The 24,352-nt window shown below is 35.0% G+C and overlaps 7 protein-coding genes across 7 annotated transcripts; all 7 read right to left on the reverse strand.

Annotated features, from left to right (window-relative positions):
- Positions 1-143: 143 nt before the first annotated feature.
- DFA_06157 (mitochondrial substrate carrier family protein) lies at positions 144-1,220 on the reverse strand (the record flags this gene model as incomplete). Its single annotated transcript, XM_004361813.1, has 3 exons — positions 144-549; positions 623-885; positions 966-1,220. 3 exons carry the CDS (start codon positions 1,218-1,220, stop codon positions 144-146), a joined length of 924 nt encoding a protein of 307 aa, XP_004361870.1.
- Positions 1,221-1,603: 383 nt separating this feature from the next.
- DFA_06158 (uncharacterized protein) lies at positions 1,604-2,884 on the reverse strand (the record flags this gene model as incomplete). The annotated part of the gene is made up of 2 exons (XM_004361814.1): positions 1,604-2,003; positions 2,073-2,884. The coding sequence occupies 2 exons, from the start codon at positions 2,882-2,884 to the stop codon at positions 1,604-1,606; spliced, it is 1,212 nt and encodes a 403-aa protein (XP_004361871.1).
- Positions 2,885-3,001: 117 nt separating this feature from the next.
- On the reverse strand, positions 3,002-8,596 carry DFA_06159 (putative transmembrane protein; the record flags this gene model as incomplete). Its single annotated transcript, XM_004361815.1, has 7 exons — positions 3,002-3,720; positions 3,800-6,011; positions 6,100-7,220; positions 7,299-7,668; positions 7,753-8,218; positions 8,256-8,323; positions 8,414-8,596. The coding sequence occupies 7 exons, from the start codon at positions 8,594-8,596 to the stop codon at positions 3,002-3,004; spliced, it is 5,139 nt and encodes a 1,712-aa protein (XP_004361872.1).
- A 255-nt stretch (positions 8,597-8,851) lies between these two features.
- Positions 8,852-14,098, reverse strand: DFA_06160 (uncharacterized protein; the record flags this gene model as incomplete). Its single annotated transcript, XM_004361816.1, has 6 exons — positions 8,852-9,567; positions 9,637-11,821; positions 11,887-13,013; positions 13,096-13,462; positions 13,538-14,003; positions 14,079-14,098. The coding sequence occupies 6 exons, from the start codon at positions 14,096-14,098 to the stop codon at positions 8,852-8,854; spliced, it is 4,881 nt and encodes a 1,626-aa protein (XP_004361873.1).
- Positions 14,099-14,409: 311 nt separating this feature from the next.
- On the reverse strand, positions 14,410-16,033 carry hydA (aldehyde dehydrogenase; the record flags this gene model as incomplete). Its single annotated transcript, XM_004361817.1, has 3 exons — positions 14,410-15,370; positions 15,449-15,786; positions 15,878-16,033. 3 exons carry the CDS (start codon positions 16,031-16,033, stop codon positions 14,410-14,412), a joined length of 1,455 nt encoding a protein of 484 aa, XP_004361874.1.
- Positions 16,034-16,716: 683 nt separating this feature from the next.
- Positions 16,717-17,243, reverse strand: DFA_06162 (uncharacterized protein; the record flags this gene model as incomplete). Its single annotated transcript, XM_004361818.1, has 2 exons — positions 16,717-17,004; positions 17,145-17,243. The coding sequence occupies 2 exons, from the start codon at positions 17,241-17,243 to the stop codon at positions 16,717-16,719; spliced, it is 387 nt and encodes a 128-aa protein (XP_004361875.1).
- A 220-nt stretch (positions 17,244-17,463) lies between these two features.
- On the reverse strand, positions 17,464-24,020 carry DFA_06163 (uncharacterized protein; the record flags this gene model as incomplete). Its single annotated transcript, XM_004361819.1, has 8 exons — positions 17,464-18,026; positions 18,351-18,936; positions 19,049-19,262; positions 19,982-20,453; positions 20,529-20,769; positions 21,118-23,195; positions 23,257-23,909; positions 23,986-24,020. 8 exons carry the CDS (start codon positions 24,018-24,020, stop codon positions 17,464-17,466), a joined length of 4,842 nt encoding a protein of 1,613 aa, XP_004361876.1.
- Between the last annotated feature and the right edge of the window lie 332 nt (positions 24,021-24,352).

A 24,352-nucleotide genomic window follows, 5' to 3' on the forward strand; every position in this document is an offset into this window, starting at 1 on the left:
TTAATTGTTATTATATAGATTGGACTTCAATCATAGTGAACATGGATTAACCCTTTTGGAAAAATGTTAGGGAGATTAGAGAGGGGCGGAACGTAAATTTTGATACTTTTTAATTATTAATATTATTTCTTATTATTTCTTTTCTACTTTGTTAATAATTTAATACCATCATAAATCATAAATTGAATTGTGACTAGGGTAGTAACCATTACACATCTGGCTTCAACACCCAAGAATAAACCCCTGACACCTAAACGCTTGACAATGTTACCAATTGCTTTGGTAACACCACCATCTGTCTTTTCTTGGTTAATCTTGGAGAGAATGGTATCGGCTGGATGTGAAGCAATCGAAGCAACAACACCAGACACAGCACCAGTTGATAAAATGATACCAAATTGTTGGAGATCGCTAAGATTCTTCTTTTCAATACCATGCTTTTGACGTAAATACTTGTAGAGATATTCATTTGTTAATTCATATGTAACAAATTGAGATACAGTATATGGAACTTGTTTTAAAATAATTGGTGTTAAACCTTTGTATAAACTATAATCAAACAAACAAATGAATCATATTAATATTATAATGGATTGGTTCATATATATATTACTTTGCTTACCCCTTGAAACCTTCAGCTTGATGAATCTTTGAAAGTGCCATTGTCATGGATGAAGCAAACTTTGGATCAGATACTTGTCTGATACGGGCTGCTTCAAATGGACAGAGTGCAATATCACCAATGATTTCAGCAGCTGCTGATGAAGCAATGTAGATGGGGATTCTGTAGGTGGAGGCTTCTTCGGCAGTGAAAAGTCCCGATGCCTTCTTTTTGAATAACTCATATAAACCAAACTTGAAGAAACCTTGAACAGCATAACCAAACTAAACAATTTGAATTAAACAAATGATCATTTGTCAGTCAATCATATGATTAGAACATTGTCAAATTTCAAACTACTTACACCAGTAGCACCAAAACCTGTCAAGAGCATACCAGAACCCTCTTCCTTGATAATAGTCTTCATTCCTTCAACCATACCTCTGTTGTACTTGACCGGGTCAGTTTGAAGACGAGTCTTGACGACATCCAATGGAATGACTACAATGTGAGTAAACGAGCATCCCAATGCACCTCCTAAACCACACTTTATGAAATGTTGTAATGACATTCCACTATTGTTATTTGATGTAGTCGAAGCAGTAGTTGTTGATGACATTGTTAACTATATTTGTTAAATAATACTATATACTGTTGTACTATATTTGAATTTGATAATGATTCAATTCTTTGTTTATGCTGCCTCTAACAAACTGATAAAACTAACTAATATCAATTTTAACAGATATTTATTTGTGTGTATTCGTGTGTGTGTGTGTGAGTGTATAACAATGTCGTGTCACTAATATGATCAAGCACTATCTCCACCATGGTTCGACTGCATCGTTGATGATGTTTAATTTTTTTTTTAATCGGCTCTGATGGTGTCATCCCAAAACGAAATGGAGCTAAGCAAAGCCCTTCAAAAAGCCGACCAAATGAACCATCAATTAATTAATTTAACAATTTTTCGAGGTGTAAAAGACACTTCTGATCGTTTATTTATTTTTTTAGTAAAGTTAATAGTCTATCGATTAAACCAGGGGAATTAGTAGTACTTTTCTTATTATCTTTTTGGTCATTATTATTATTATTATTATTATTATTAATATTATTATTATTTAATTCAAATTCCTTTCTTTCATCAAGTAATTGTTGTAATCTGATAGTTTGGGTATCATCAATTTCAATGTTTTCACCATATGATACTTTGACAAGTGTTAGAGGATAGGCTGGCGCCGTTGCTGGTGCAAGTGTTCTATCTCTACCCTTCATAATCTCTTTTAAATTGTCGAGTGTCATATGACCCCTTCCAATCTCTGCCAAACACGATGACATGATCCTAACTTGATTATGTAGAAATGATCTACCTTTAATTTCTAATCCAATGTATTGTATTTTCCTATTATTATTAAAATCATCATTAGTTTCTAGATAATAAATTAATATTATTTGTTACAATGATACATACGGTGGAGTCGAATCATCATTATTATACCTCCAAATATCAGGTAGAGGTAGATCTATTATTTTAATATGAGATATGGATCGTATTGGTGACTTTGCTTGACACTTTGCACTACGAAGACTATCAAAGTCGTGTAGACCTTGTAAAAATGATGCAGTCTCTTTCATTTGATCAATATCTAGTGTCTCCCAGATGGGCCACACCTTGTTCTTGAGCTCGAGTGGGACTTCTGTTGGGCGTACTCCTGTCATGATCTTGTAGAGGTAGGTGCGAGAGGTGGCATTGTAACGAGAGTGAAACTCATTGTCTACCTTTTCGACCGATACAATACGAATGTCGTGATTGTGTCTCTTGAGTTGTTGATTCAATGCAATCTTGATGATGGATGGTGTGAGTTGTTCTTGTTCGATCGTTCCTTTCTTGTCGTATCGTTGATTAGGTAGATCGCAATGTGCCACCTGACAGAGTGAGTTGACTCCCGAGTCTGTTCTACTCGACCCGACAATTTGTATTCTTTGTCGCATAATATGTGATAATCCATGTTCAATTGCATATTGTATTGATCTTCCATTCTCTCTTGGTCCTACTTTCTTTTCATCATCTAGTTCCTCTTCATCTCTATATTTATTGTATTTGTTGTATTTGTTGTATTTATATTTATATTCTTGTTTTTTTGTTGAATCATTCACAGGTGACCCATCAATTGTTGTTGTTGTTGTTGTTGTAGAAGTCTTTGAAATAGATAGTCTTTGCCAACCTGTGTATGTTTGTCCAATGTATTCACATACTATCTTGTATCGAGATAATGATGACATTAATGAATGTAACAACCAATGATTAAATTTAAAATATACAATCTAAAGTTTGTCTCTTTTTTTTTGATGATGAAATATTAATATTTATTTCTTAATTTATTTATTTATTAATTTCTATTAACCTGAAGAAGGAGTTTTAGAATTGGTCGAACTTGAAGCGGAACCTAATTTCTTCATTCCAATGACTTGTTTAATACTCGACAAAGTTCCTTGTTTGTAAGCATACAAGAGTGCAAAGATTGGTGCAATTTCGGTGATTAAAAGACCAACAAATGTGAATACGATATTGCTTGGTTCAGCAGCTACCAACACCAATACAAACACACAATGAAGCATAAATCCAATCGAACAGACCAATGTGACCATCGACACCTTCTTTTGTTGTTCACCTCTCTTTTCTTCACTCAAAGCAACCTTTCTATTTCGAACCATAAAGAAGAGTGTCAAACCAAGGTATGCAAATGCTGAACCGATAATCAATGATATAACAGCTTGTACAACTGCATAAACAATTGAAACGACTCTTTGTGGAGTTGTTGTACTTGGTTCTAATGGAATACGACCACCACAATCACCATTGTTATCTTCTTTTTGTGTAAAGTGGAATACCAATACAATGATGATAAACAACACGTATAGAACACCATTGATCGTTGTAATCATCAATCTAATTCGTTTAAAGAATGAACCAGTGTATGCCTTTACAAGCATATACCAAATGACAATGATAATCGTAAAACATGTGAAATAGATAAACGTAGGTAATACAACCAAAATATAATCTCCAACTGAACTAATCATTTTAGTTGGTAATATAAAGAAATAAATTGCTCTAACTATTAAAATAAATAAGTAAAATATGATTAATAGACTATACATTATTATTATTAATATTTTTTAAATTAATTTACATACTCAACATAAATATAGTGATTGAAATGGTTAGAGCATGAATTAATCTTGGTTCGTCCAACTTTTTGTAAATCTTGAATGCTGAAACAATCAATTGTAATGCACCCCATGCTGCATTGAAAAGGAATATAGCTGCCAATGTGTATAAGAGTCCAGTTGCTTCCTTGTCAAATAATTCCTTTTCTAAATCTTGATAATCTTCAACACGAGAAACAAGGAAATATGTGGCTGTTTCAGCAATTGATGGTATTTCTGAACAATAATAACTTTCTTGGGTGATTGGGTCGGTTGTTTGGAAAATATTGACATTCAAAATAACCATTGATTGAGATGTATGGTGTGGATTGGACGATGTTTCATCTTCTTGAATTTCAACAGCAATATCGAGAATTGGATAGGATGAAGAATGTTCAAGATCGACCGACTCTGACGAATAGCAAATTGTGAATAGATCGACACCTGGTGAATGTAATTTGACACCATCAGTCAACAATACACCAATAGCAGCATCATTGTCATTATAGATTGCAAAACTATCAACCTTTTTGTAAGATACAAAGTTGGAAGACAATGATTCGGTTTGTGATGACTTGAATAATAATTTGGAGAGTTGAGAGACAACTACATTGGTACAAGCTTGTGGTACAGAAGAATTAGAGAACATAATTTTTCCATAAGAGAATTTAAATTCAGATTCTTCTTTTGAACATGGATAACTTTGACCAAGAACCAAAGAACTACTTGTGAAACATTGTGCTCCCCCAGGTCCACCACACGAGCAAGAAATTGAATGGAGACTGTCTTCAATACGTTCCATACGACACAGTGAAGAGGATCTTAGCAGATCGGATATATGGGTTTGGTAAGCTTCATCGAGGACATTTGAGAATAACATATTGTCAAGTACTGGTTTTAGGAAACCCAACTGTTGGAATTGTGGTTTCATCCAAGTAGGTTTGATTGGAATACCTGGAATCCAGTGGTTGGGTTTCCAAGTAAACATATTTGTCCATTCGTGATAACTCTGGTCGACGCGACATGCTTCACAAGCAGTTTGATTCATTTCATTGAATCTAAAGTTGTTTGGGAGGTTATAAGGTGATTGATCGATGATTTTACAACCCATCTGTGCAAGACATTCATCTTTACCAATTGTTGCAGCCCACCATTTATATTCAGGACCGAGTGCCAAACAAGCTTGTTCAGTGAGGACTTGTGGAGTAGAGTTGAAACATCCTTTTGGAGAATCATGCTCGTTTGGATAGTTACAAGATGGTTGCCACATGATTCCAGAATAATAATCGTGTCCGCGTACACATTTGCCATAAAGAACTGGGTAGTTGGGGGTGTTGATAGGATTGAAATAGAATTCATCCGAACACGCTCCATAATTCTCACACTCTTGCTTGTTTTGACAATTTATGGGAGCCACAGAGCAAATACTCATCGATCCAAAGTTTGCATAACACTCGGATACTGGTTTGGTTGAGCAGTTGGTCCACACTGCATTGGTAATGAGTTGACATGTTTGGATTGCCGTTACATCTGGCCTGGTACACAATGAATAGGAAGCAGACCACACTCCACTTTGTGCCGAGCAGTCGGTTTGGGTTTCAACTAATGGCAGAACACATCCTGTGTATACACCAGAACACTGGTATCCACAGTATGAAGAACAAATTCCAATACTTTTACACTCCTCGTCGGTATATCCAATTCCGTATTGTCCAGAGACGGCACATATAGTGTCAGTTGCATTACACTGTGCTTCATCAAGTTGTCTAATACTGTAGCAAACAGAGTTGTTGTTTCTGCAATACCCACAGAAATTTGGTCGAGCCAAGCAATCTGTGTGACAGGTGCTGTTATGAGTGTTATGTTGACATGATTGATCAGAGCACACACCAATCTCGGGACATAGGTCGACAAAATCGGTTTCTACAAAACTGAATCCCGTTTCCAGTTGGTAACAAACATCAGAGACTGTTAAACAACTGGCATCATAACACCTGGTGGCTGGGTAACAAACATCAGAGTTTGTTATCCATTTGTAGTATTTTCGATAAAGTAGGCCACCTGTACTACTAGTGCAATCATTATCAACAAAATTGCTAAACAATTCTTGATTAAATTGAGGAGTATTGATTTCATAAGCAATATTATATCTTGATTGAAGATAATATAATACTTTTGGACTTAATCCATTCATTACACACTAAAATGATCGAGGATGATTAGAAGTTAGGATTAATATTTCTTTTTTTCATATTTCTTTTTTCTTTTTTGTTTGTTTTTTGACATACATTAAAAAATTGATTATCTTGTATTTCTGGTGGTACTTGACATTGTCTTGTATAATAATCACATATATATGGTGCACACATTGTGTCATTATCACAATCGATCATGTCATAGGCAGTTCGACAATTTCTTAGTGTTGTGTAAATGTCAAGTTGGTAATCTGAGAAACTTGAATAGGTCAATTCACATTCACTTGCCATGGTTGATGTTGCATTGAAATAATCTTGAAGAATACTGGCTGTGCAGTCTGGTGATGAACATTGATCTTCCACTAGACTTTTTTGTACACCCGAATAAGTGGTTTGTGGTATCTCTTGTAAATGTGGAATACAACATTGGAAATAATTTTGTTCTGGACTACAGCAAGGATCAGTGTAGTATCGATTATCCAACGATGAATATTGACATTTAGTTGCATTTGCAGTGATATTGACAGTGTTGGTTTCCAAAAGACTATCTGCTAATGCCTGACATCCAACCCAGGTGTCTTCAGCCGTCAATATATCAATTGCAAATCGAATATTTGATACTTCTTGGAATCCAGATGCTGTGAATAGTTGACTTTCAAGTTGATCTAATTGAATCTTGATTGAATCCAATTCAGAGTATTCACATTCTGGTGTTGTGACATTCAAGTCAAGTGCCTCGTTCAACAATGGGTTACCGTCACTGTCGACCAAGTAACCGAGTAGTACGAGTTGTGCCGATAATAAAGATTGTAATGGCAGGTAGACTTGAGACCCCTTTTTGATGATAATAGCTGACTGGAAGCTATTTGGTTTGGGAGGGTTGTCAAATGCGAATTGGTCATAGTCGATGTTTTCGAAAAAGCTAATGTGCTTGTCTTCCTCTTTGAGTGATCTGGGGATTGGCCAAAGTGGGTTTTGGGATTGTCGAGGAAAGTTGAAAAAGTAAAAGGATGATATGAAAATCTCTCCCTTTATCTTTAGAGCAGAGGTTCCATAAAATAAATAGGAAGCTCCCAGTGGAAAGTTTTGAGTGATTGGACGGAGGATGGGTACAGTGTGAGTTGTAAATGTGCACGTATAGTTGGCCTTAAAGAAATTCAAAATACCAACAAAGATTGTTGAGCTTGTTGTCATACTAAGGTATGCATCACCGCCTAAATTTTAAATAATAATTGATTGATTGATTAATATAAATAAAAAAAAATATTATTTGTTTCATATATGACACTTACCAAAATTGTAAACAGACCAACCATAAGCTGAAGCAGAGGGGTAAAAGACATTTGGAGATGCAAAAACTTGAATGTTTTCATTTAAAAGAGGGCATCTCATAGCCACCTTGGTCGTACGATTAATGGGCATATAGTAGTACTGTTGGACAGCATTGCTTTGAATGGATCCTCCATTGGGAAGACAAGTATGGTTCATGGATGTATTGGGACATGGTGGCTGGGTCACTTGTTTTGGTACCTCTGCCGAGTAGGCAATAAATGAAAATGCAACCTTGTCAGATTCAGGTTTGATTGAAACGAAATAAGTATTGTTGGTCCACACACCACGACTTAATCCAATATCACTTGGACATAGACCAAGATGTAAAGCCTAAAAATAAAAAATAAAAATAATAACAATTAATATGTATAATTATTTAATATAATTAATATATATGTGTTGATTAATACATACATTGCTATAAACATTACGATTTGCGTTGGTTGCATTGTCGTTTACATATAATCTGATATTACCAAGTTTCTGAGAAGCGTAGAACCGAAGTCCTTGACAAATCGATGCATTGGCCTTGAGACGTAAATAGATAATGGATCCAGTCGATTCGAAATAGTATTCCTTGCCAATTGTAACAGTGGTCCAGTTGTAACCAGGGTTGCATTCAGTGGTGATAGTTCCATTTTGAAGTATTTGAGTGAGTGGACATGGAGGACAAGAGCTGCCCGATGGTGATTTTGGGCAATCTAGAGGATCACTATAATCACATGTGCAATCGATGCCACCTGGTTGAACGACATTTGGACATGTGAAGTTGGGACACACAACATCCATGTGTGAAAATATTGGTCTATCAGTCTCTACATTAATATATCCAATATCTAGGTCTGTACCCAATACATTCAATTTCTTATATGTCAATGTACTAGATGTGATATTGAATGAATCAACAACAATCAAACAATATCCACTCACTAGCAGTATGAACAGCAGTGATATCAGTGTAGACAGTCGTTTCATTTCCTATATGCTATGAATATTAAAGACGAGAAGGCTATTAGATCTTTTAATCCCAATGTAATAATATCGATATCTTACAGTTAACACTTACACATTACACGTCTCTGTTCTTATAAATATGTGAAACATAACGATGTGGAGAGAGCATTCTATTGATGAACAATGTCATCAAAGACATCGAGCGAAAAACAAAAGATAGATATTTATATCTTTCTTCTTCTTTGAAACCGAGACACTTTCCGACTTCTAAAGTCACCCCAAATATCTTATCTATCTCTGTCATAGAATATCTCTTTTGTTATTGCCGACATGTGGTCTATACAAATAATAATAAAGTAACTTATGATATTAATATTATGATCGCACTGACCACAAGAATGAACATCACATTTTATTTTTTTTAATATTTTTTTTATCTTACAGATACCAAGAGAGTTTTAATAAGTTATTATATTTATTTATTTCTTTATTTATTTATTTATTTATTTATTTATTTATTTATTTATTTATTTATTTATTTATTTATTTATTTATTTATTCAAGAAGAAGGAGTTTTAGAATTTGTTGAACTTGAAGCGGAACCTAATTTCTTCATTCCAATGACTTGTTTAATACTTGACAAAGTTCCTTGTTTGTAGGCATACAAGAGTGCAAAGATTGGTGCAATTTCGGTGATTAAAAGACCAACAAATGTGAATACGATATTGCTTGGTTCAGCAGCTACCAACACCAATACAAACACACAATGAAGCATAAATCCAATCGAACAGACCAATGTGACCATCGACACCTTCTTTTGTTGTTCACCTCTCTTTTCTTCACTCAAAGCAACCTTTCTATTTCGAACCATAAAGAAGAGTGTCAAACCAAGGTATGCAAATGCTGAACCGATAATCAATGATATAACAGCTTGTACAACTGCATAAACAATTGAAACGACTCTTTGTGGAGTTGTTGTACTTGGTTCTAATGGAATACGACCACCACAATCACCATTGTTATCTTCTTTTTGTGTAAAGTGGAATACCAATACAATGATGATAAACAACACGTATAGAACACCATTGATCGTTGTAATCATCAATCTAATTCGTTTAAAGAATGAACCAGTGTATGCCTTTACAAGCATATACCAAATGACAATGATAATCGTAAAACATGTGAAATAGATAAACGTAGGTAATACAACCAAAATATAATCTCCAACTGAACTAATCATTTTAGTTGGTAATATAAAGAAATAAATTGCTCTAACTAAATAATAATAATTATTGTTAATATTATTTAAATTATTAATATTAATTTTTTTTTTTTTTTACATACTCAACATAAATATAGTGATTGAAATGGTTAGAGCATGAATCAGTCTTGGTTCGTCCAACTTTTTGTAAATCTTGAATGCTGAAACAATCAATTGTAATGCACCCCATGCTGCATTGAAAATGAATATAGCTGCCAATGTGTATAAGAGTCCAGTTGCTTCTTTGTCAAATAATTCCTTTTCTAAATCTTGATAATCTTCAACACGAGAAACAAGGAAATATGTGGCTGTTTCGGCAATTGATGGTATCTCTGAGCAATAGTAGCTTTCTTTTGTGACTTGGTCGGTTGTTTGGAAAATATCGACATTCAATACTACCATTATTTTTTCTGGATCCATTTCAGCAACAATATCGAGAATTGGATAGGATGAAGAATGTTCGAGACTGATCGATTGTGATGAATAGCAAATTGTGAATAGATCGACACCTGGAGATTGTAATTTGACACCATCAGTCAACAATACACCAATAGCAGCATCATTGTCATTATAGATTGCAAAACTATCAACCTTTTTGTACGATACAAAGCTGGAAGACAATGATTCGGTTTGTGATGACTTGAACAATAATTTGGAGAGTTGAGAGACAACTACATTGGTACAAGCTTGTGGTACAGAAGAATTAGAGAACATAATTTTTCCATAAGAGAATTTAAATTCAGATTCTTCTTTTGAACATGGATAACTTTGACCAAGAACCAAAGAACTACTTGTGAAACATTGTGCTCCCCCAGGTCCACCACACGAGCAAGAAATTGAATGGAGACTGTCTTCAATACGTTCCAATCTACAGAGTGAAGAGGATCTTAGCAGATCGGATATATGGGTTTGGTAAGCTTCATCGAGGACATTTGAGAATAACCTATTATCGAGTAAGGGTTTGACAATACCCAAATTGAAGAATTGTGGTTTCATCCAAGTAGGTTTGATTGGAATACCTGGGATCCAGCGGTTGCGTTCCCAAGTAAACATATTTGTCCATTCATGATAACTCTTGTCAACATGACAAGCTTCACAAGCAGTTTGATTCATTTCATTGAATCTAAAGTTGTTTGGGAGGTTAAAAGATGATTGATCGATGATCTTGCATCCCATCTGTGCAAGACATTCATCTTTACCAACTGTTGCAGCCCACCATTTATATTCAGGACCGAGTGCCAAACAATCCTGTTTGGTGAATACTTGTGGAGTAGAGTTGAAACATCCTTTTGGCGAATCATTCTCGGTTTGAAAGCTACAAGATGGCACTTGACCAATTCCAGCATAATTACCATGTCCACGTACACATTTACCTAATAGAACTGGGTAGTCTGGGGTGTTTACAGGATTGAAATAGTATTCGTCTGAGCACGCTCCAAAATTCTCACACTCTTGCTTGGTTTGGCAACTAACCTCAGACACATAGCAAATACTTCCCGTTCCAAAGGTTGTGTGACACTCGGATACTGGTTTGGTTGAACAGTTGATCCATACTGAATTGGGAATGAGTTGGCATGTTTGGATTGTAGCATCCTCTTTAACGCATACGGAAATAGATGGTGCCCATGATCCACTTTGTGCAAAGCATTCAGTTTGGGTTTTGATCAATGGCAGAACGCATCCTGTATAGCCACCAGAGCACTTGTATCCACAGTCTGAAGAGCAAATGCCTTTATTTTCACATTCCTCTTCAGATATTCCAGTTATGTATTGACTGCCAAAGGTGCACACACTGGAACTAGAGTTCAGACATTCTGATTGATCCAACACTTGAAAATTGATATTTGTAAAATTGTTTCTTGAATAGCCACAGAAATTAGGACGTTTTAGGCAATCTACTTGACAAGTGCTGTTTAAAGATGTTTGTTGGCATGATTCGTCTGAGCATATTCCAGCTATGGGGCAAATCCCTACATTGGAAGCTCTAAAGAACCGGTATCCCGATTCAAACTGGAAACAAACATCAGAGACTGTTAAACAACTGGCATCCTTGCACTTTGGAGATGGATAACAAAATTTTTCTGGATTAGATAGTTGATAATAATACCATTTTCTTAAAATTGAGCCTCTTGAAGAGGTGGCACAATCAGGAACCTGGAAATTGTTAAACAATTCTAGATTAAATTGAGGAGTATTGATTTCATAGGCAATATTATATCTTGATTGAAGATAATATAATACTTTTGGACTTAATCCATTCATTACACACTAAAATGATCGAGGATGATTATTAATATTTTTCTTTTTTGCTTCATTTTTGTTTTTTGACATACATTAAAAAATTGATTATCTTGTATTTCTGGTGGTATAAGACATTCTCTTGCAAAATAATCACAAAGATATGGTGCACACATTGTGTCATTGTCACAATCGATCATGTCATAGGCAGTCTTACAATTTCTTAGTGTTGTGTAAATGTCAAGTTGGTAATCTGAGAAACTTGAATATGTCAATTCACATTCACTTGCCATGGTTGATGTTGCATTGAAATAATCTTGAAGAATACTGGCTGTGCAGTCTGGTGATGAACATTGATCTTCCACTAGACTTTTTTGTACACCCGAATAAGTGGTTTGTGGTATCTCTTGTAAATGTGGAATACAACACTGGTAAAAACTTTGTTCTGGACTACAACAAGGATCAGTGTAGTACGAGGTGTCAAAAGGTGAAAATTGACATTTAGTTGCATTTGCAGTGATATTGACAGTGTTGGTTTCCAAAAGACTATCTGCCAATGCCTGACACCCAACCCATGTATCTTCAGCCGTCAATATATCAATTGCAAATCGAATATTTGATACTTCTTGGAATCCAGACGCTGTGAATAGTTGACTTTCGAGTTGGTCCAACTGACTCTTGATTGAATCCAATTCAGAGTATTCACATTGAGGAGTGGTCACATTGAGTGAAACTTTATCCAAATAAAGAGGATTGCCGTCTATATCAACAAAATCTCCCCGGAGAGCAAGTTGTGCCGATAATAAAGAATCCAGTGGGATAAATGCACGTGCACCCATTTTCAAGATAACAGCAGCTTGGAAGTTATTTGGTTTGGGAGGGTTGTCACTTGCGAATTGGTCATAGTCGATATCTTGGAAAAAATCCATGTGTGAGTCTTGATCGAGGATTAAATTTGGAACTGGCCAAAGAGGGTTTTGGGATTGACGAGGAAAGTTGAAAAAGATTTCATGAGTGCGAAGGGTCACATTCTCTGTCTTGAGGGCTGTTGAATCGAAGAATAAATAGGAAGCTCCAAGTGGATAGTTTTGAGTGATTGGACGGAGGATGGGTACAGTGTGAGTTGTAAATGTACATGAATAATCAAACTCAAAGTAATTTCTAATTGTGACAAACAGGTACTTTTCTTGAAAAATGTTAATCGTAAGATATGAATCACCACCTTTTTAAAAAAAATAAATAATAATAAGTCAATATTTTAATCAAATCAATTCATCCAATTTCAGTTCTAAAAATATACATACCATTGTTGTATTGGTACCAATCATTCAGACTTTGAGAAGGGAAATGAGTACTTGTGGAGAGATAAAGTTGTGGGGCTCCAGGAGAAATATTAGGACATCTGATGGAGAGCTTGCTTGGACCAGTCAATGGCATATAATAATACAATAGAGCAGCATTGTTTTCGATGATTCCTCCGTTTGAAATACAAGTCTGATTTGATGTGTTTTGACAAGGTGGTTGGGTCACTTGTTTTGGTACCTCTGCCGAGTAGGCTATAAATGAAAATGCAACCTTTTCGGATTTTGGTGTGACTTGAATGAAATATGTATTGTTGGTCCAAAAATCATACCCAAAATAATCACCAGGGCAAAAACCTAGATGTAATAACTTTTAAAAAATAATAATGAATTAAAGTTAGATTATAATATATTGTTTAGAATTATTGTTTTAAAATTATCATACACCTCTATTTGCACCCCGATAAAAACCCTTTTCTTGTATTCCTGAATAGACAGAGATTTCGCCATATTTTTGAGAAGTGTAGAAACGAAGTCCTTGACAAATCGATGCATTGGCTTTGAGACGTAAATAGACAATGGATCCAGTCGATTCGAAATAGTATTCCTTGCCAATTGTAACGGTGGTCCAGTTGTAACCAGGGTTGCATTCAGTGGCGATAGTTCCATTTAGAAGTGTTTGAGTGAGTGGACATGGAGGACAAGAGCTTCCTGATGGTGATTTTGGGCAATCTAGAGGATCACTATAATCACATGTGCAATCGATGCCACCTGGTTGAACGACATTTGGACATGTGAAGTTGGGACACACAACATCCATGTGTGAAAATATTGGTCTATCAGTCTCTACATTAATATATCCAATATCTAGGTCTGTACACAATAAATTCAATTTCTTGAGTGTCAATGTACTAGATGTATAATTGAATGAATCAACAACAATCAAACAATATCCACTCACTAGTATCACTAGCAGTGATATCAACAATTGATATTGTTGAAACATTCTAATTATAAACTACTGTATATATCTTCTAAATCTATAAATATCTTCTAAATCTCTTGGTTTGTATTTATAATTAAAAGTAATAATAATTAAATTATAATAGTTGAATACTTTTATGTTATAGGACCATTTGATGTGAGGTGATGTGAGGCTCGGTGGTTTTTGTTGAGATGAAAAATAATTGTTGTTCAACAATAGATATTTTCTTGACCTAAAAATCTGTACCCAATTTTTTTGTGAGACTAAGTTATATATATTATATATTTTGATATTTATTTTAATATTTACAAATGTGTAAAGAAATGGTAATTTTAAGAGGAATGGTTGATAGTGACAGCCTTGACAGAGATGAATTCTTGGAGAGCATATTCTGAAAGATCCTTTCCAAAACCAGATTGCTTGTAACCTCCAAATGGAATCAAGTGGTGTACATAGTTGTATTCGTTGACCCATACGGTACCGGCCTTGAGCTTCTTGGTGACTTGTAAAGCCTTTGAAATGTTTTGTGTCCAAATGCCGGCAGCGAGACCATAGGTAGTGTTGTTGGCACGCTTGATGACTTCGTCAGTGTCTGAGAACTTGAAAATGGATACGACAGGACCAAAGATTTCTTCCTTTGAAATACACATGTCGTCCTTGACGTCGGCAAAGACGGTTGGTTGGACAAAGAAACCCTTGTCGCCATGGGCACCACCACCAACCAACAACTTGGCACCTTCCTTCTTTCCAGCTTCGATGAAGCTCAATACACGGTCGTGGTGCTCTTTGGAGGCCAATGGTCCTTGGTCGACATCTTCAAATGGTGATCCAACCTTGAGTTCCTTTACCTTGGCAACATACTCTTCTACAAACTTGTCGTAAATGTCGTTGTGGACAAAGAGACGTGAGCCAGCACAACAGCATTGACCCATATTTGAAAACAAAGCATTGACTGAACCAGTGACGGCTTTGGAGAGATCGGCATCGGCAAAGACAATGTTTGGACTCTTGCCACCGAGTTCAAGACTAACCTTTTTCAAGTTACCTTGTGCGGCAACCATAATTAAACGACCGACACGAGTAGAACCTGTAAAAGAGATCTTGTCGATATCATTGTGGTGTGACATGGCGTTTCCGACAGTATGACCAAACCCATTGACAAGGTTGACTACTCCCTTTGGGAATCCAGCTTCTTGCATCAATTCAAACATGACCAATGTAGTAAGTGGAGTGTGTTCTGATTGTTTGAAAACACATGTATTACCAGCTGCCAAACATGGTCCAAGTTTCCATCTAAAAAAAAGAAAATAATTAATTAATTAATTAAATAAATAAATATATATTTATCTTTCTTTGTATCTTTGTACATACGCAGCAATCATGAATGGATAATTCCATGGAGTGATTAAACCTACGACACCGATTGGTTCATGACGAGTCATGACGGTCAAATCATTGCTAACTGGGATAGTCTTGCCGTGGAGCTTGTCTGCCCAACCGGCAAAATAACGGATAGTAGCAGCAGCTTCTGCAACGTCGTCTCTCTTTGCAACGAGGAATGGTTTACCCATATCGATAGTCTCGAGACGTGCAATCTTGTCTGCATCTCTTTCGATCAAATCTGCAAGCTTAAAGAGTAATCTAGCACGTTCAGTACCTGTAGTTTGTGACCATACAGTATCATATGCTTCTCTTGCTGCTTTAACTGCCTATAATAATAATAGATAAGAATAGAAAAAGAATATAAAAGAGTAAGTAAGAGAGAATGAATGACACGTGATTGATAATGTGTTTACATACCAAATCAACATCAGCAGCATCACCTTCAGAGATTTCACAAATGACAGATTCATCAGTTGGATTGATAGTCTTGAAAGTCTTTGGGACTACTGGGTCTACCCATTGACCGTTGATGAATAACTTTGTATGAGGTAAAATTGATTTGATTGCTTCCATTTCTGTGTGTGTATGTATATATATAATTAATTATCTCTTTATAAATTGCTATAATTAAAAGGGATGTGATTGATGATACAATTAAAGTGAATGATATAAAAGTATGTTATAATTAATCAGCAAAAAAGAATAATGAATGAACCGTGAGAGGGTCCCTTTATTAAAAAAAAAAATCGAACATCCAATTAAGATATTTTCAAGTTTTTTATGTTTTTGTTGTCCCAAACAACAACAGTTTCCTTTTTCGGAATTTTACCTTTCTAAATTTCAATTTATTTTTCTCGAACGAGGCCAACAAAAACAGAAAACTATTGTTAAAAATTAATTTGTTATGAAAAGAAGAAGTTTTTTATTTTAAACATTGATATCAAAAAAAAAAAAAAAAAAATAGACAAGAGACGAATCAACACCATGAGCTTTTCGTTTTAGATGAGATTAAAATTAATAATATTATACTAATGCTTTGTAATATTATTATATTACATTAATTCATTTTAATTACAAATTCCAAATGATGATTATTAATATACCCAGCGATTTGTACGAAATATTTCCTGGATGGTATCGATTTGTTGTTTGAATAGTTTGTCAGTTATGATTTTTTCTTGGTTGGTAATCGATATGTAGTTTTCAACAAATTCCTGGGAATGTTCTTGTTCATCTTTTTGAATATATCATAATCATCAAAATTTTTTCTGATTTTCTCTAGAGTTAATATATAATTTCTCAGCAAAGATGTGATCTTTGGTAATTCGTCCAACGTTGATAGGGTCTTGAACATTGACATAATTTTTTAAAGCATATAGAATTGATCCACCAAATATTGGTAAATAACTATAAACATAATTTCCATCTGTACCATTTGCATTGTTCAAATTCTTTTGTTGTTCTCTTCCCTTGATAATGTCCATTGAACTTTCATAAAGCATTCTCGAGGTGTATGGATCTGATTCAATATCTTTTCCATTCACCTCTAATAGAGTCATCAAGAGATAGGAAATACAACTCATAGAAAATAGGTATTCTATTGTTTTGTAAGGGTCTGAACCGTGCACAGATCTTTGATTAGATTCGAACATCCATAACGATAGGTTCCCAAGATAACATTTACAAATTCATTAGGTACTACAACATCTTTATCCTCATCATCTTCATATTCATCCCAAAACACATCTTTATCATCATCATAGTTGTTGTTGTTGTCTTGCATACTTTTATAAATACATTCAATATTACAAATAAATAAATATACATAAATAAAATAATGAAATGAATATTTATTTTCCGAAAGTTTAGGGGTTTTGAATTATTGGTTGGGTGTGCCGCCTCAGAATCAATTAATAAAGCTGGAGACCGAAATAAAATCTAACTATCTACAACACCCAATGGATACATCTTTTTACATAAATAATTTTGTTTGTTTTAATTATTTATAATTTAATTGGAACCCAAGGGAAATCAAAAGTATTGGGAAGACCATCGTGAGGGATGTTCTCCCATCCGTTTGACCAAGAGAATGGAGGACAGTCTCCAGTGACTGGTGGACCGCTGATTGCAACACACTCGAGATTTGGAACAAGCGAGCTGGATGTGATCTTGCTGTCGATGGCGCCGTGGGCACCCTTGTAATACCAGTCCAGGATGGGTGGGCCGCCACCGAGGTCATACCGGGAGGCTATGGCATTACCTGGATACCCGTCAGAGAAGGGATCGACACGATACATGTTGGAGGTCATGATGGCCTGCATGTCGGTGAGCGAGTAGACAGAGCTCTGGTCACGACGGAATATATTGGAACGTGGGTTGAGTTGGTAGGAAAAGATGTCGCCGTACTTGTTGAGGTACCATGGGTATCCCATAGCTTCAAATACCTCGGGGAAGAATGGACGGTTGTAAGAGGGCCAGTATCCAAGTGCAAGGTAGTTGGTCACATCAGCCGACACGCAAGCACCGGGCATTTGCTCGATAATCCACAGTGTATTGGGTTGTAGGTCTTGGAAGGGGGTAAAGAGCTTGTAGTCGACAATCATAAACTGGTTGTTGTAGGTGCCCGAGTTGTACTGCTCAAATAGCTGTGTCCACTCTTGACCGCTGTTGGCGAGTCTGTTGGCAACAAGGTTGCGCAGCCAGTACATCAAACACTGGGTGTTGACCTGGTTGTAGATGGTCATGTTCAAGATCGAGTTGGTCGTCTCGGTGACAACCAATCGAGACGGCTTTAAAATGTAAAAGTCATCGTCTGACACGAGCACACCTGGGTAGCTGCTAAAGAGCGACTCGTATCCATTGGGTGTTGTGGACGACACAATCTTGATACGCTTAAAGATACGCAGCATGTTGTAATAGCTACCCCATGTAGTGTGTGCCACAAACAGATCGGAAAAGTCGGGTGTCACCTTGACCAACGCAGAGCATCTGCCGGTTGTTGCCATATACTTTTCAACGTCTGTACGTGACATGGGTGCAAACTCAGTGTTGGTGCCGTTGACAGCGGCCACAATGTCGCCAATATCCCCAATCAGGTTGACCATGACAAAGTCCATAAACGTGAACTGCTTGTCATCGTCGGCAGCCGAGTTGTATCCAGCGACCAGACCATTAAGCTGCAGCAGCGAGTTGTTGACCTGTTGCCAGTACGTGTCCGATGGGTTGGCCTTGACCTGAGCAACGGTCCATTCATAGTTTGCAATCACATAGTTCCACACCGAAGCAGGGAACTCTTTGGGATTGGTCGTGTTGAATTGACCTGCATAATAGTTGTTGGTAAAGTTGTAAATGTGTTGCCATGTCAAGTAACCTTCGAGATAACCTGCTGCCTCAAAGATGACAGAGTCGTCTCCACTGACCGTTTCAATCGACAATTTTCCCCATCCATCTTTCATTACATCATCTTTATAGTATCCCTAAGAAACATATAAATAAAATAAAATAAAATAGAGATAGACATGATTGTTAACAATACTACAATTCTATCTCAAAACATGTCTTCTTTGTTTTCAAATTTGAATTACCTACCGATGCAGATGAACCCTTTACAAATTTACCAGATACTATTTTGTTTGATGATTCGAGTATCGAGAACCATTGACTAGTGCTATCATCCTCTTCAGTAAACTCTTGTTGTTGATCATCTACTCTGATTCTTGTGTTGTGCGATGATGACGGTGATGATGCAACAACACCACATGATACAATCACTCCGATGAGCAACAATAACGATACTATTAATCTAAATGATAATAACATCTCTATCTCTCTCTTTCTCTTATCTCTCTATTTAATAATGATAATCCGATCATCCCTTCATTCGTAAACCTCACAAAGTCGGTGGTATCTTCTTCAACCTGGGAGTGGTGGTTCTTGAAAAAAAAACAAACATAAAAAAACAATTATAATTTCCCAATGACGCAAAGATCATGATGATATGACTAGATATTATTCTCTTTTCGTATTCATTGCAAACTTCATTTTTTAAATTTGAAGATAGATCTATCTTCAATCCTTCCAACACCTCTTCATTATTCAATGCATTGTTTATGAAATAAGTCCCCATCCAATAAGAAGAAGAATATTATCATTATTATTATTCGGGAACATACCATCATTCTGAGAATAAATATGTTTCATCAAGAGTGGGAGGTATAGCGGATATCCTTTGAAAATGAAATGATCCGGGTAAGGTCGTAAGGGTTGGCATTTGATTCAACCAATGTGTAATCGAATAGTAGCTGAATGGATTGTGATACGAGTTTCTTATCAGATATCTTTGAGTAAATGGAATGTAAAGTATCACACACTGCTTGATGATCTTCTGGATAAGTTGTTTCACCAAGAGGTTCTAATAATTGTACAATAGGCATGACCAATATTTTACATAAATCTGGATCCTACATTTATTAATTTAAAAAAGTTAATATTTATAAATTATTCATGATGTTTGTTTGGTACATACAATGTGGACGAATAATTTCATCTATTGGTTCTAACATATCGGAAAAGTCTCTAACTCTATCTCGATAATATCCCATTGGTCGTTGTACTGCAGTTAAAAGAATATCCAATAGCTTTTCTTCATAAAACATTTGTTTAATTTTGTTGCTATCCAATTTCGACGAGACTAATGAAATAAATTCAACTGAAGCTTCTACCTTTGCCTCTCCTTGTAAAGAATAAAGTATTGGAAGTAAAAATTTAAAATATGAATCGTTAGACAAGGTCTCTACAATTGGATCATAATCCCAAGTGGAACCATTCATCACCTCCAAGCTATTACATATTACACTGTTGATATTGATCTTTTTCATTTCAAACTTGAATTTATCGGCTAGAATCAATAGCATGAATGCAATGTCTGAACTACGACTACAAATTTCGTGATCGGTATTATAGAGTATAAATTCGATCAATTCAGTCCATTCACCTGTATTAAAAAGTAATGATAAATCTTTTTTAATTAATTATCCATAACCATGTGTGTTTGTTTACAACGACATACCATCACCATCTTTTTTCATAATATGTGCGATCATAAGAATGTTTTCACAGAGATCGATGATTGATACCTTGCATTGATAACAAACATGTGAATATCGGTTCAAATGTTCTGGTATCTCTTTTTTTACTCTTTTTAAGAGTTGTGGTGATATCTTGATTCTCGTATCTCTATCTTGAAATGCCATTAGTAAGATTTCAATGACATGAGGACGAGCTTTTCTATTATATTCTTTGTGCCAACTCTATTAATTGGTTGATTAGATTTAGATTAATATATTTTGTTGTCTCCTCTCAAAAGTAGTTTATTCTAAGTATCTTTATCAAACTTTGCTTTGATATTTAAACAATAACTCTCTCTTTTAATGTTGCTCAAAAGTATATCGAGTAGCCATCCCACTGATTGTTCAGTATTATCTTTTAGATATGATGATATCATCATATCTAAAAGATAATACATATCCTTTTTTTTTTTTTTGCTAAATTATAAATATATATTTTATTTTTTAAATACAATATGGTAGAGAGAGAGAGAGAGAGAATAGAAGAATTATTTCTTTCTAAAACCCAGAATTATTATTATTATTTTTTACATCATTATTATTATTATTATTATTATTATTACTATTATTACTATTATTATTTACACCTACTCGACCACCGACCTTTTGTTTGTTTGAAGATTGTTTAAGAAATTCCAAAATTGTATTTGCTTCAGATTGAGAAAGACCATTAAATTTAGCGAGATCTGTAAGGAATGTTTGAATGGTGGCAAGTGGGACTTGGAAATGAACCATATTGACGGCAAAGTAACTGAGTAGATTGGAAACAATTTCATTGTCTACCTTGTCAACTGCATTGTCATAACGTTTACGATGACGTTTGGCCAACAGTTCGTAAAAGTAGTCCTCCCACAATCGAATGTTTTGCCATACCTGTGCACTACGGATATAGTCTTTGATGTATTCTTGCTCGCCATTACCACAAATTCGATACAAACTATTGGATGCATGCAACATAATCTTGGCTGTAATATTGTCAGTATCCTTGCTAATATCCATCTGTTGAAGTGTGGTATTGACTAGGTAGAGTAGGAATTCAAATGAACTCTCTGACAAGACAATATTTTGTACTTGTTTCAAAGTGACATGTAGGATCTGTGAGAAACGACGTCTACCCTGTTCAGTCTTGAACAAATCATTCAATGATGAAACCTCGTAAAATTCAACGGGACGTGAAAATAGGATATTGTTGACACATTTGAACGTATCCTCTACCAAACGATTATCCAATGTATCGGCTGTTAATGTATTAAATCTCTTTCTACCAACCATAATATGATGTTGTTGTGGTTGTTGTGGCTGTTCATTAGGATATAGTGGCCTACGTGGTCTTGGACGTGACTGAATAGTTTGTAGTTTTTGTTCCAATGTTTGTATAGTTGCATCCTTTAATTTACTCTTATTCTTTTCTTCTTGTAAATTACTCTCCATTTGTTTTAATAATAATTTTAATTTTTCAATCTCCCCTGTAGAAGTAGATGAAGAAGGAGAGGATAATAAAGTAGGTGAAGTTGGTCTAACTAGATTATTGTTGTTGTTATTATTGTTATTGGTTGAATATAGTGGTGGAGAAGTTTCAGATCTATCTCTATTATTGTATGTACCAGGACCTGCACCACCTCTATTTAGACCAGTATTAAGTTGAACTGTAAATCTTTTTTCACCATCTCTAATAAATGATCCTGAAACATTATTGGTTGATGGTAATGGAGGAGTAGTTGATTTGTTATTATTAATATTATTATTATTAAATTGTTTAATTTCTCTATCCTTTGATTGCAATTGTCTTTCTTGTTGATCAATGATTTGTTTTTGTTCCAGTATTCTTTTATCCATGGATTGTTTTTCATCGGCCAATGATCTACTCAACTTGGCAACAGTATCTTCATATTGTTTCATTGATACCAACATTGATTTTAATCTTTCACCCAATTCATCCTTTTCCTTGTTTAACGATTTAAACCAAATTGATTCAATAATTTGTTCTTTTGTTGGTACATTATTATTATTGTTATTTGGTTGATTATTAATATTTAGTTGATTTGGTATTGTTGTTTGAGATTTAATGGCAACCAATTCTTTACCACAAGATGTACAATATTTAGCCAATTTACTATTACTATGTTTACAATGAATACATTCATTTGTTGTTGATACTACAACACCTCCAAATGTTGATTTGGCATTTTGTACAGGTGGTTGATTAAATTGTACTGTATTTCTTTTAAATGGATTTGACTCTACTGTTGTTGTTGTTGTTGTTGTTGTTGGTTGTGTTGAATTTGTAGTTGGTGTTACTACTGTACTTGTACTATTTCTTTTTAAAGAATTTAAATCAATTTCCTTTTGATCCAATAATAACTTTTGTTTATCGATAACCAATTTTAATTCAACCTCTTTTAGATTAAATTGTTTCTTTTGACTTTCAATAGTATCATGTAAAGATTGAACTTTAAAAGATTGATCTTTTATCATTTGATTCAATGTATCAATCTTTGATTCCATCACTTGTTTCTCCTTGTCAGACACTCCATTTCTACTTGACGTATCATTTAATAATCTATCAATCTTCACAACCAAATCTTCTTTTTCTTTTTCCAATACTTTAACTAAAATTAAAATATTAATTAACATGAAATCTATATACTATTATTATTATATTGTATTTACCTTGTTGTTTAAAAGTAATAATTTCAGTATCAACATGGTCACATTTGTTACATGATTTTTGGGTACCACACGACACACAGAAGTCCTTCATTGATGTATTGGCACTACTATTATTACTGCTACCATAACCTTCAGCTTCGAGATCAGTGATCATGATGGGTTGACCGATTTTAATTTCAGCCCATTTCTTGACGGGTGGTGCAACCGATGGTTTTAGACCAAAAGAAGGACCCTTGTAAGCAGGACAATTGTGTGAGGCTCTAGCCAACGACGCGAGATTCTGCAACACTGAATTAATATTCTTTTTCTGGTAGAGGTCCGATGTGACAAATAGGTCAGACGAGGGAACACCAATCTTCCAACACGCCTTTAGATACATTGTCAAATTTTCGACTTGCATCAAAGGTATTGGTTTGACATTAATCTTTTTAATGGTCTCTGGCAACAATATATTGACCAGTGTACATAGGACAATACCACTTCGCAACGATTCAATCAAATCATCTTGATACTCTAATTTCATTCCAGTAGCACCTTCAATCCATTTACCCAACTCCTTTTCATATTGTGGATCTCTCTTTGATTGTGCTTTCAACTCTAACTCTGCATCCAAACCATATACTCTAATACCATCTCCTCTAAATACTGCTTGACTGAAATGAGAAACTATTAATCAAATTGTGTATCTATTATTATATAGTATAGTTTAAACAATACTATACTACATACCCAGCAGTACTATTTGCTACTACTTTGGTTGCCATCAAATATATATATATATGTTATATTACTATTATTATTATTACTAGTTGTTTGTTTTAAACAATCATCACTGTTTTTTTATTATTATTGTTACTACTGTTTTACAAACAAACACTTTATTGTGTAACCTGTTATTATCTTGAATAAATAAAACTATGTTGTAACATTGCGTCGCAATCCACTTACAATAAAGAATAAACAGGAACAGGGTGGTACCTATTCTGATCAGAGAAAAAAAACAAAGATTGAAAAAGGGCAACCCCAAAGGGGCAATTTCCGATTAAATATCTGAAAATACTATTTGACGATTCCCGTACGGGAAATTAAATTCGGT

The sequence above is a fragment of the Cavenderia fasciculata genome (assembly GCF_000203815.1).
Source record: "Cavenderia fasciculata unplaced genomic scaffold Scf_Dfasci-G-p-12c09.r1-3, whole genome shotgun sequence".
NCBI classification, from domain to species: domain Eukaryota; phylum Evosea; class Eumycetozoa; order Acytosteliales; family Cavenderiaceae; genus Cavenderia; species Cavenderia fasciculata.